At 40.9% G+C, this 13,518-nt stretch overlaps 1 protein-coding gene across 1 annotated transcript in view; it reads right to left on the reverse strand.

Moving 5' to 3' along the window:
- Positions 1–13,518, reverse strand: part of DENND2D (DENN domain containing 2D) — a 441,033-nt gene that overhangs the window by 214,764 nt on the left and 212,751 nt on the right. The window contains exon 6 of the mRNA XM_053705345.1: positions 621–761. Coding sequence (XP_053561320.1) covers positions 621–761 — 141 coding nt within the window. The remainder of the gene's footprint in view (positions 1–620; positions 762–13,518) is intronic.

Consider the following 13,518-nt stretch of genomic DNA (forward strand, 5'->3'; position numbering starts at 1 on the left):
CTTGCAAAACTGCTGCCATATAGTGACCAGAAATGGACCATCTCCTAAGCATACGTCCCTGCTTTTCAACAGAAGATTCCAAGAGAACAAGAAAAATTGAAACTAGAAGTATATTAGAAAGTTGTTTAAAATCGCATGCTCTATCTTAATCATGAAAGAAACATTTTGGGTTTCATAGCCTTTTAAAGATAGGCTGTACCCATGAATTACTGTAACATGAGCAATTGTAGCCTTTGTGGTACTGAAAAGCGAAAAAGAATTAAGGGAGGAGCACGTTAGGAGATTTTAAAAGTGATTAGACATTGTAATCAACCATTTTATAACATCCATATTAAGAACAATATTTAAACAAGCCAAATTGTTTTTGTCTGACAAATATAAAGCAAAATAAAGAGAAACTAGATCAGTATCACTTGAGTACAACAAATCAAATGTCAAAGATTATTAGCTAGAAAACAAAAAACAGTCAATGATCTTTAGCAGGAAGTGCACAAACTATACTGCTGTTTATGCAAACATGTACCCTGTACAAGGGAGAGTACAATAAATAGTCATACTTTGAAAAAGATTTCAGTATTTTACTTTGTCTATTTTTTTATTTTAAATTATGCCAGTCTTACCTCTGTCCCAGATTCTGGAATGAAACTCTTTATCTTGACAGTTTTCCCAGGAGCTGGAAAAGTAGCTTCACGTAGCCCCTGCATAAATGGGTATATCACCGCTGTAGCAATTTGCCTTCTCTTCTCAACCTCATCAAGTATCTATGGAAACAAAATTTATGGTTAAAAAACAATGAACAAAAGGAGCAAAAAATTCAATGTCAGAGTTCAGTTCTGACAAACACCCATTTACTTATATGACTAAATGTTTTTGTGTATTTGTTTCTGATCAAATTAAAACCTAAAAAACAATTTTTACCTAATAAATTCCTTTTCTTGGTGGAAAAAGAGTCCACGATTCATTACGGTTGGGAATTTATCTCCTGGCCACCAGGAAGAGGTAAAGACACCCTACACCAAGAGCTTTAATATTCGTCCTGCCAAAAGTCCTTAGTTGCCTGTACAAAATGGTTTTAATGCCCTAACTACATCCAGATTGTGCAATAATTTCTCTATTGAAGAACTCAGATTAGGAAATCAGGAAGGAACTACAATTTCCTTGCTAATATATTCTCTGATGAAACCACCTTAAGTAATAAACTGAACAACATACTAAGACCACTTTGCCTGGATGAAGCGCCAGATATGGAGGGTCATAAGAAAGAGCAGACAACCCGGAGACTATTCTAGCTGATGAAGCAGCTAAGAAAAAGGAAACCTTTCTAGATAACTACTGTATGACTAAGGTATGCATAGGTTCAAAGGGAGGAAATTGCAAAACCCTTAGGACCAAGTACAAAAGTCATGTAGGAGAAATGGGCTTGATAGGTCAGATTCCAACAAAGGCCTAAACAAGTGCTTGAATACCTGGAAGACAAGCAAGCTTCCTGTGTAATAAAACTGAAAGCACAAAAATGTAGCCCTTCAGAGTCGAGAGACCCCAAGCTGAACACAAGAGATACACCTTCCATAACTCACAGCAATTTTTATTTTAGTAATGGACAACTGAACCAGATTGGCATAAAACATCCTATGGGGTAAAGCAGGAGTTATTAAGATTGCTGAAACACATTGTTTACTCTAAAAACCCTCTGAAGAAGTACAAATGGAGAAAACAAACTAGATGAAAGGACCACAGAACTGCTAGACCATCTATCAAATCTGATGGAGGATCTCTCAACCTCAACCTATATTTGGGGAGTTTACGATTCAAGTCGATCTCCAGGAGACACCAGCGACACACCAACTGACTCCTGATTAAAGGACCATTCCCCCGAGTGAAGAGTCTGACGACTCAGATAATCCGCTTGCCAATTGTTGACCCTGAGAATGCAGATTGCCGAGATAGTAGAATGAACTTCTGCCTATCTCAGTATGCGAGAAACTCCCTGATGCTTGGTATAGGCTACCACCATAATGGCGGACTGAAAATGAATGAAAGGGAACAGTCTTGAGAAGAAGCTATTTCTGAAGAGCTCTGAAGATTGCACAGAGTTCCCAAAAAATGTATTGGTAACCTCCCCTTGCAAGGAGACCAAATTCCCTGAAACCTTCTAGATCCCCAGACAGCACCCAAACTCAAAAAGGCTGGTGTCTGTGGATTAAAAAAAAATGTTTATGACGGATGAAGGAAGACCATACCAAAGGAAACTGGAATGGGGAATATCCACCACGGAAGAGATATTTAGACGTAAAATCTATATGGACAGGTCAGTGTGGTCTCCATTCCACCATCCTAGCATGCATAGTTGAAGTGGGTGCAAATGAAACCTTGCAAACAGAATGGTGTCTGATGCTGCTACCATCAGATCCACTACCTCCATACACTGAGCCACAGACATGTGAGATAGAGTCTGCAAGTTCAGAATGGCAGATAGAATCTTGAGCTTGTGCTGAACTATCAAAAACAGTTGCATTGAGACTGAATCTATGATCACTCCAAGAAATGAAACCCTTGAAACATGAGTAAAGAGGGAGCTGAAATAAAAAATCAAGTGGAGAGCCATAGCTTTTCCCTGAGGATCTGACTTCTGTCAATTTTCTTGAAGCTGTAGTAAGCCCAATAGGAAAAAGCTACAAATGAATGTCTGTCCCTGAAGGCAAAACGAAGGACTCGGATGTCTTTCGTGAAAATAGATGTAACAGTAAACATTCAAGTCTATATTGATCATGAACTGACCATGCATGACTAAAGGAAGAATAGATCTGATGGTTTTTATCTTAACAGAAGAAACCCTCAAGAATATGTGGAACATTTTAAGATCCCAAGTGAGTCTGAAAGTGTCCTCCTTCCCTTGTTCTAACATAGGAAAAAGAACAGGTACTCCCATGTCCTCCAGCTCCTGAACCCACTGAATGAATGCCTGTCCTTCTCTGTTCTTTTTGAGACAGGAGTCAAAAGAAAACTCTGCAGAGATGATCATAACCAAAAACCTAATCTGTATCCCTGACAAATAATATCCAATAGGGATCATGAATATACTGAGTCTAGTCACTCTTGAAAAATGACTAACCTGCCCCTTATCAGCAACAAATCTGGGACGGGTCGCATCTACATGCAGACTTAGCATTAAAAGGAGAGGATTTACACCAGACTGGATTTGGTTTTTAGGAAGAGTTGGAGGACTCAAACTTCTGAGAGGGAAACAATTTCTGAGTCATGGATTGAATTTGAGATTATCCTTAGGTCAAGATTTTTTTATCCCTGGATAAAAAAGGCTCCTGTACCTGCCACACAGGCAATACCCACAGCTGGTTGAAATAACAGACCCCTTTGCAGAAAGGCCTTTCAGTTTCCCAAATAGGAAAGAGAGAACATAGATTGTCTAGCTAAGGTAAAAATAGGTCCGTCTATCTTAAGAAAGGTTTCCCAAATTCATATATAGAAAAGGGAACAGTTTTTTTTTCTTTTTTCAATTAAGGGAACGAAAATAATGGGATTCCAGGCATGTCCCATTCCTTGGAAATAATTTTCGTGACCAAGACAAAAAACTGGAAATCTCAACAGGCTTGGAATTGAGTTAGAAGGTACTATCCAGTTGCTTAGGGTCCTGGACCCCTAATGTCTTCAAAGCTTCCTTAATTAAGGAACATAGATGTTCAAGCATAAGATTAAAAGCTATTCTCCTGAAAACCTGATCTGAAGCTCAGGACAGATCTTCAGGAGACCATTCACTTTCAGAAAGAGAAACTCATTCAGAGCCAGATATCTGAACTGGTTAGATAGCAGTAGAAACAGTAGGTACATCATATCTATTATAGAAATGAAGAGATACAAATGTGAGTTTATGCTTAAAGGCTGTAAAATAGCAAAACCTCAGCAATATTGGGCTATCAGTGAACCTTAAAGTCTTTGGAAAAAATTGTAATACCCCATGAATAGTATACACAGGCAGAGGACAAACTGGCATAAATAAAAAGAGAGAAGCGCTCAACCTGAGAACGAACAATAGCATAATAGCTTGTTCTATGGCTAGTTACCACCCAATAAGCAGCCTCTTTAAGCTCAACATTTGCCTTTCATAGAGAAGAACTTTCCCGAAGCATATCAGTCTGATCCTGACTTCACAGTGCAGTCCAGCCCTGAAATACCAGGCAATCCCTCTCTGAACAAGAGAAACAGCAAAACCCCAGACGTACGTTTTGGCCTATTGTGGGCCTCGTCAGTGAGGTGCAGCCATATACCTCTAGGCACACTGAGCAACGGGTCCACGTCTGGATTCCCGCATCACACTTAGGGAGACTTCCCAAAGTGTCATAATTTGCATAAATAAAAAGGACAAACTGGTTTTGCAATATTAGAAGTAGATAATTCAGATTGTCAAAAAATAACTTAGATAAGAAACGCAAAGTTGATCTGTCGGCCAGACCGTAACCAATCTCCAAAGTATACATTTGTTTGATGGGTTCGCTCTGCTAGGGGGAAAGACGATGGAATTTGTTTTACCCAACAAACACAGTTCTAATTTGCAGCTTTATAAACTAACACATTGTAAAGAAACACAGAAACAGATTTAGACACCTTGCAAGACACTTAAAAACACAATTTATTATTACATGATAAATTTATTTCTCTTGTGGTGAATCCAGTCCACGGATCATCCATTACTTGTGGGATATTCTCATTCCCAACAGGAAGTTGCAAGAGGACACCCACAGCAGAGCTGTTATATAGCTCCTCCCCTAACTGCCATATCCAGTTATTCGACCGAAAACAAGCCGAGAAAGGAGAAACCATAGGGTGCAGTGGTGACTGTAGTTTAAATTTAAAAATTACCTGCCTTAAAATGACAGGGCGGGCCGTGGACTGGATACACCACAAGAGAAATAAATTTATCAGGTAAGCATAAATTGTGTTTTCTCTTGTAAGGTGTATCCAGTCCACGGATCATCCATTACTTGTGGGATACCAATACCAAAGGTAAAGTACACGGATGAAGGGAGGGACAAGGCAGGTACTTAAATGGAAGGTACCACTGCCTGTAAAACCTTTCTCCCAAAAATAGCCTCAGAAGAAGCAAAAGTATCAAATGTGAAGAATTTTGAAAAAGTATGAAGCGAAGACCAAGTCGCCGCCTTGCAAATCTGTTCAACAGAAGCCTCATTTTTAAAGGCCCAAGTGGAAGCCACAGCTCTAGTGGAATGAGCTGTAATCCTTTCAGGAGGCTGCTGTCCAGCAGTCTCATAGGCTAAGCAGATTATGATTCTTAGCCAAAAAGAGAGGTTGCCGAAGCCTTTTGACCTCTCCTCTGTCCAGAGTAGACAACAAACAAAACAGATGTTTGACGAAAATCTTTAGTAGCTTGTAAGTAAAACTTTAAAGCACGAACCACGTCCAGATTGTGTAATAGACGTTCCTTCTTCGAAGAAGGATTAGGACACAAGGATGGAACAACAATCTCTTGATTGATATTCTTGTTAGAGATACCACCTTAGGTAAAAACCCAGGTTTGGTACGCAGGACTACCTTATCCGTATGAAAAATCAGATAAGGAGAATCACATTGTAAGGCAGATAACTCTGAGACTTTACGAGCCGAGGAAATTGCTACCAAAAAAAGAACTTTCCAAGATAAAAGTTTGATATCTATGGAATGAAGAGGTTCAAACGGAACTCCTTGAAGAACCTTAAGAACCAAATTTAAGCTCCATGTTGGAGCAACAGGTTTAAACACAGGCTTGATTCTAACTAAAGCCTGACAAAATGCCTGAACGTCTGGAACATCTGCCAGACGCTTGTGCAAAAGAATAGACAGAGCAGAAATCTGTCCCTTTAAGGAACTAGCTGACAATACTTTTTCCAAACCTTCTCGGAGAAAGGATAATATCCTGGGAATCCTGACCTTACTCCATGAGTAACCCTTGGATTCACACCAATAAAAATATTTACGCCATATCTTATGGTAAATTTTCCTGGTGACTGTATTAAGGTATCAATGACTGACTCGGAGAAGCCACGCTTTGATAAAATCAAGCGTTCAATCTCCAGGCAGTCAGTCTCAGAGAAATTAGATTTGGATGGTTGAAAGGACCCTGAAGTAGAAGGTCCTGTCTCAGAGGCAGAGACCATGGTGGAAAGGGTGACATGTCCACTAGATCTGCATACCAGGTCCTGCGTGGCCACGCAGGTGCTATCAGAATCACCGATGCTCTCTCCTGCTTGATCTTGGCAATCAGTCGAGGGATCAGAGGAAACGGTGGAAACACATAAGCCAGGTTGAAAGACCAGGGCGCTGCTAGAGCATCTATCAGTGTCGCCTTGGGATCCCTGGACCTGGATCCGTAACACGGAAGCTTGGCGTTCTGGCGAGACGCCATGAGATCCAGTTCTGGTTTGCCCCAATGATGAATCAATTGTGCAAACACCTCCGGATAGAGTTCCCACTCCCCCGGATGAAAAGTCTGATGACTTAGAAAATCCGCCTCCCAGTTCTCTACACCTGGGATATGGAAAGCTGATAGGTGGCAAGAGTGAATCTCTGCCCAGCAAAATATTTTTGAAACTTTTAACATCGCTAGGGAACTTCTTGTTCCCCCTTGATGGTTGATGTAAGCCACAGTCATGATGTTGTCCGGCTGAAATCTGATGTACCTCAGAGTTGCTAACTGAGGCCAAGCCTGAAGAGCATTGAATATCGCTCTTAGTTCCAGAATGTTTATTGGAAGGAGTGTCTCCTCCTGAGCCTACGATCCCTGAGCCTTCAGGGAGTTCAAAACTGCACCCCAAACTAGAAGGCTGGCATCTGTTGTTACAATTGTCCAATCTGGCCTGCGAAAGGTCATACCTTTGGACAGATGGTCTGTGTAATCCCTGTTCCACTGACTGAGCATGCATAATTGCAGCGGTCTGAGATGTAAGCGTGCAAACGGCACTATGTCCATTGCTGCTACCCTTAAGCCGATTACTTCCATACACTGAGCCACCGAAGGGCGCGGAATGGAATGAAGAACACCGCAGGAATTTAGAAGCTTTGATAACCTGGACTCCGTCAGGTAAATTTTCATTTCTACAGAATCTATCAGAGTCCCTAGGAAGGAAACTCTTGTGAGTGGGGATAGAAAACTCTCTCTCATTCACCTTCCACCCATTTGACCTCAGAAATGCCAGTACTACGTCCGTATGAGACTTGGCAATTTGGAAGTTTGACGCCTGTATCAGGATGTCTTCTAAATAAGGGGCCACTGCTATGCCCCGCGGCCTTAGGACCGCCAGAAGCGACCCTAGAACCTTCGTAAAGATTCTTGGGGCTGTAGCTAATCCAAAGGGAAGAGCTACAAACTGGTAATGCCTGTCTAGAAAGGCAAACCTGAGAAACCGATGATGATCTTTGTGTATCGGAATGTGAAGATAAGCATCCTTTAAATCCACTATAGTCATATATTGACCCTCCTGGATCATAGGTAGGATTGTAAGAATAGTTTCCATCTTGAATGATGGAACTCTGAGGAATTTGTTTAAGATCTTTAGATCCAAAATTGGCCTGAAGGTTCCCTCTTTTTTGGGAACCACAAACAGATTTGAGTAAAAACCCTGTCCCTGTTCCTCCTTTGGAACTGGATGGATCACTCCCATAACTAGGAGGTCTCGTACACAGTGTAAGAATGCCTCTCTCTTTATCTGGTTTGCAGATAATTGTGAAAGGTGAAATCTCCCTTTTGGGGGGGAAGCTTTGAAGTCCAGAAGATATCCCTGGGATATAATTTCCAACGCCCAGGGATCCTGGACATCTCTTGCCCACGCCTTGGGGAAGAGTGAAAGTCTGCCCCCTACTAGATCCGTTACCGGATAGGGGGCCGTTCCTTCATGCTGTCTTAGAGGCAGCAGCAGGCTTTTTGGCCTGCTTACCTTTGTTCCAGGTCTGGTTTGGTCTCCAGACCGTCTTGGACTGAGCAAAAGTTCCCTCTTGTTTTGCATTAGAGTCTGCCCCTTGAAGGGAATGTTAAGCAGCTTGAAGTCACGTCAGCTGACCATGATTTAAGCCATAGCGCCCTGCGCGCCTGTATAGCAAAACCAGAATTCTTAGCCGTTAGTTTAGTCAAATGAACAATAGCATCAGAAACAAAAGAATAGGCTAGCTTAAGTGCTCTAAGCTTGCCAAGTATGTCATCCAATGGAGTCACTACCTGTAAAGCCTCTTCCAGAGACTCAAACCAGAACGCCGCAGCAGCAGTGACAGCAGTGACAGGAGCAATGCATGCAAGGGGCTGTAGGATAAAACCTTGTTGAATAAACATTTTCTTAAGGTAATCTTCTAATTTTTAATCCATTGGATCTAAAAAAGCACAACTGTCCTCGACAGGGATAGTAGTACGCTTTTCTAGAGTAGAAACTGCTCCCTCCACCTTAGGGACTGTCTGCCATAAGTCCCGTGTGGTGGCGACTATAGGAAACAATTTTCTAAAAATAGGAGGGGGAGAGAACGGCACACTTGGTCTATCCCATTCCTTATTAATAATTTCTGAAAACCTTTTAGGTATTGGAAAAACACCAGTACACACCGGCACTGCATAGTATTTATCCAGTCTACACAATTTCTCTGGCACTGCAATTGTATCACAGTCATTCAGAGCAGCTAAAACCTCCCTGAGCAACATGCGGAGGTGTTCAAGCTTACATTTTTTTTTTTTTTTAATTTAAAGTTTTTTATTCAGACACACAGAAGTAAATACATGGGTACAATTCCACATGGGTATGTGAGTAGAAAGAATAAACGAAGTGAAGAAATAATACGTCTACAACATTGATGTAATAGTCATTATCACATATTAACACATACACAATTCTATATGTGCTTCTGGATATGATGGTGGAATTTTCTCAAAAATATATAAAGGGTATCTCTTATTTTGTTTAATGAAAAACCCTATAGGAATAAGTTAAGGTAGTTATATCCCTATTTTATGGGAAATTGGCCTGAACAGACCATGTTTTGTAAGCAAAAATGTTGACATAGTAAGCCTGCAATGTAATTTCAAGAAATCCCTTTGTAGAAAGGAAGGTATTCGTCTAGTGACTTAGAGCTTTTGTGGGCATTCAAGGGGTCTATGTCAATGAGGGGATATAACTAATTCAGATATTGAAAAAGAGGAGAAAGGTTACAGCGGGCAAGAGCCGCTCAGTTTTAAAGAAATGGGCATAGTACCCACTATAGGGGGAGAGGGGGGGGAGGGCGAAGCATATTTATATTTTACTAAGATAGACATAGCCTGTGTATAGATGTAGAGGTGGCGTCTGAAGAGAACTCTGGTTGACTGCTTAGGATGTAACAGAGAAAAGAAGGGGAACCCACTAGTATGCAGCTAATGATTCCTCTCTCCCTGATATGCTGGACCTGTAGAGTAGAAAATGCTCTAGATAATTGTCTAGGAGTGTTTGATACGTGAGCACTACAGAATAAACGGGCAATATAATATCTTGTCCATTGGGTTATATGCTGCCAGATTATGAGAGTATGTAATAGTGGAACTTCAGTATGATATTATGTAAAGTGATCAGTAGGTGGTTCCCACAAAGTGAAGTACTACATTAGTGAATCTCCTATGAACTGCTGTATGAGGGCCACTGCGTCAACATATCTTAATTTCAGGGCAGACAAATTAGATTTCTAAAAGCTAGCTTAAGTTTAGGCAGTACAGGAGTTTAGTCCCTAGCTACATATAATACTAGTGCCCGATTACAGTTAAGTGGGTAATCTATAAACCAGTTAGCTTACAGCGTCTCTACTCATGGCTATGTGAGCATAGTATGGATATCTGTGGGTATATAATAGGACCGGGTTTTTAATGTGTAGTGGTTATATAGGTAGCTTTAACAGTGGTGGGGGTTTCTTCATCAATATACACATTTTAGTGAATAGCTTTCATATCTTATCAAAACAATAAAAAACAAGCTGCATAGATATACAGCTCAGTTATAGGTATTTAAATATGCGCTATCTATAAATGAAACACAGCAAACATGTTGAGATAGAAACTAAGCCCTATATAGGGGAGCTCTAAACGTGAGTTAAGGCTAGATAACAGAGGTATATGGGGGTACTAGTCTGGCTGCGGACCTTTAAAATCATCATCATCCAAACAGGGGGTGCGATGATAGTGTCCCAATTACTAGTTACCCCTGCAAGAAAGTAAGTCTTAGGGGTTGCTACCCAATACCGCATTTAGTGGAGGAGTCACTGGAGATGGCTTTAGCGCTTTCTATAATCCACAGCCCGAGTGGCGTTTTTGATGAAGTAGGTGCAGTGTAGCGGTCTGGTGCAAGGACAGTTTTAACAGCAAAGTTCAGATCGGACCTGAAGTGCTTTGCGTGGAAGATAGACTGAGTCGCTATGTGAGCAGCGGGGGAAGGTTCGGCTTCGGATTCTGACTTCCTAGCGTCGCTGCGTATGTTGCTTTGTGAGCGCATGTTTGCCAGTCTTCTTTGTGCTGATCCATAATTCAGCCGTGGCCTGAATGCGACCGGTACTGAGGAACTCCTCTCTGAGACCCCGATAGCTCTCGTATGTATCTCAGGATCCAAGGAGGTCTCCACTATCGGGGCGTGGTGAACACCAGACGGCGCCTCTTGGGTGTCAGACCAGATCTCTGGGTAGAAGGGTTCCTCTGTGGGTTGTCTGAGGGCCTCTGGAGTTTGGCGGTGGAAGGTGGCGAATTCTCGCTGTAATCTCCAAAAGTGCCTGTCCATGTTAGTAGAAAAGGCTTCTAAGGCACTTATAACTGCCGCCATCTCCATAATGTGTTGGTAGGATGAAGGCCTTAAAATGGCCGCTGCAGGGGTACTTCAGGCCGGTGTCTCCCACAACTGTCAGGATTTAAAGCCTCTCCTGGGATTTCAGTAAAGGTCTGCTGGCTCAGTGAGCTCCCCAATTACTCCGGCATGTGAAAAGTTAGCAATCTAGTATGCCGAGCAGTCATATAGTGTACTTTAGATCTATGGATTGTAGGAGCTGAGTGAAAGTGTGGCTGCTCGGCTAGCTCCGCCCCCCTCAAGTTTAAATTTAAATGTAGAAATATCAGAGTCAGGTATCTTTCCTGAGTCAAAAACATCACCCACAGACTGAAGCTCTCCTTCCTCAGCTTCTGCATATTGTGAGGCAGTATCAGACATGGTTCTTAAAGCGTCAGTATGCTCTGCATTTCGTCTAACCCCAGAGCTATCTCGCTTACCTCTAAATTCAAGTAGTCTGGCTAATACCGCTGACAGTGTATTATCCATGACTGCCGCCATGTCTTGTAAAGTAAACGCTATGGGCGCCCTGGATGTACTTGGCGCCATTTGAGCGTGAGTCCCTTGAGCGGGAGTCAAAGGAACTTCTGGATATCTCAGTCTGTAATTTTAACTGCGCAAAAAAGCGCTAAAATAGGCCCCACCCACTCATACTACAACAGTGGAAAGCCTCAGGAAACTGTTTCTAGGCAAAATTTAAGCCAGCCATGTGGAAAAAACTAGGCCCCAATAAAGTTTTATTACCAAAGCATATATAAAAACGATTAAACATGCCAGCAAACGTTTTATATTGCAATTTTAAAAGGGTATTACCCTTGAGAGTAAGCATGATACCAGTCGCTATTAAATCACTGTATTCAGGCTTAACTTACATTAATCCGGTATCAGCAGCATTTTCTAGCATTTTCCATTTCTAGAAAAAATTGTAACTGCACATACCTCATAGCAGAGTAACCTGCATGCCATTCTCCCGCTGAAGTTACCTCTCTCCTCAGACATATGTGAGAACAGCAATGGATCTTAGTTACAACCTGCTAAGATCATAGAAACCTCAGGCAGATTCTTCTTCTATTTACTGGCTGGGATAAAATAGTACAACTCCGGTACTATTTAAAAATAACAAACTTTTGATTGAAGAAAAAAAACTAACTATATTTCACCACTCTCTCTTACTACCTCCATGCTTGTTAAGAGTTGCAAGAGAATGACTGGATATGGCAGTTAGGGGAGGAGCTATATAACAGCTCTGCTGTGGGTGTCCTCTTGCAACTTCCTGTTGGGAATGAGAATATCCCACAAGTAATGGATGATCCGTGGACTGGATACACCTTACAAGAGAAATAAAGTGTACTGAAATATGGTAAACAAAAAGCAGAATCATATTTAAAAAAGGAGGTAGAATAAATGTTTTTAATACCCTCAAGTAATCAAACATTTTGAATATACTTTCGTCAAAAGACTTAGAAGAAAAACATTTTCTGTGGCATTAGCAGAAATGTTCCCCAAAAACTACAGTTTACTGAACTTTGAGTTTCTCAGCATAACCAAAACGATCCTCTGCTCGGTTTTATCTCCCCCCTCGGGTACCTAGGAAGAATGATCAAGGAGAACACCAGCTGTGCACTGAAGCAAACCACATATGTAGTTAGCTAAATCTGGGAGCTGATATAGCTGAAAAGTTCTTTGTGTGCCATATGCTGTGACCTGGCTATGCTGTACATGAGTGATTGTACTTACTAATAGCCTGCGGGCCATATGAGACACGCAGTTAATTAAATCGTAAATTTAAATCCCTGTAATTCTTGAATAATTCTTGAGCACCTCTATCTTCGCCTGCTACTAGACAAGGCAAAGAAAATACTGGGAAGAAACAGGAAGTGGGAGGAATATTAAAGCTCTTGTTGTTGGGGTGTCAATCTCCTGGTGGCCAGGTGATTAATTCCCAACAGTAATGAATCCTGGACCCTCACTACCATAAGAAAGAAATATGTGTGTGTCAGGACACCATGAATGCATTATTTATCCTTGCCACATACTTCTTAATTTAAGAAAATTAAGCTTGACATTTTGAATCAACAGTTTAAAGGGACATGAAACCCAAATTTTTTTCTTCATGACTCAGATAGAACATGCAATTTTAAACAACTTTCCAAGTTACTTCTATTATCTAATTTGATTTGCTCTCTTAGTATCCTTTGATGAAAAGCATGCCTACAAAGGCTTAGGAGATAAGAGCTAAGTGCTGATTGGTGGCTGCACATATACAGTATGACTTGTCATTGGCTTACCAATGTTTTCAGCTAGCTTCTGGTAGTGCATTGCTGCTTTTTCAACAGAGCATACCAATGTTCTATCTCAATCATTAAAGAAAAGATGTGTTTTATGTTCCTAGTTTAAAACATATGGGTGCACCATAAAATTGTGCTCCATAAAAAAAGCATAAACACACATCATTTAAACTTAATCCAGTGTTTACTTTTTCTATACATGTAAATTTATGGAAATTATTATGTTTAACCCGTGCCAGTTAATGCCCTATATAAATATACAATTTGACTAACCCATTGGCTTTAAAAGGACAGGAAACCCCAAAAAATTTTTTTCATGATTTAGATAGAACATACAATTTTAAACAACTTTCCCATTTACTTCTATTATCAAATTTGCTTCATTATTTTGTTATCCTTTGCTGAAG

The sequence above is a fragment of the Bombina bombina genome, chromosome 3 (genome assembly GCF_027579735.1).
Source record: "Bombina bombina isolate aBomBom1 chromosome 3, aBomBom1.pri, whole genome shotgun sequence".
In the NCBI taxonomy this organism is placed as follows: Eukaryota; Metazoa; Chordata; class Amphibia; order Anura; family Bombinatoridae; genus Bombina; species Bombina bombina.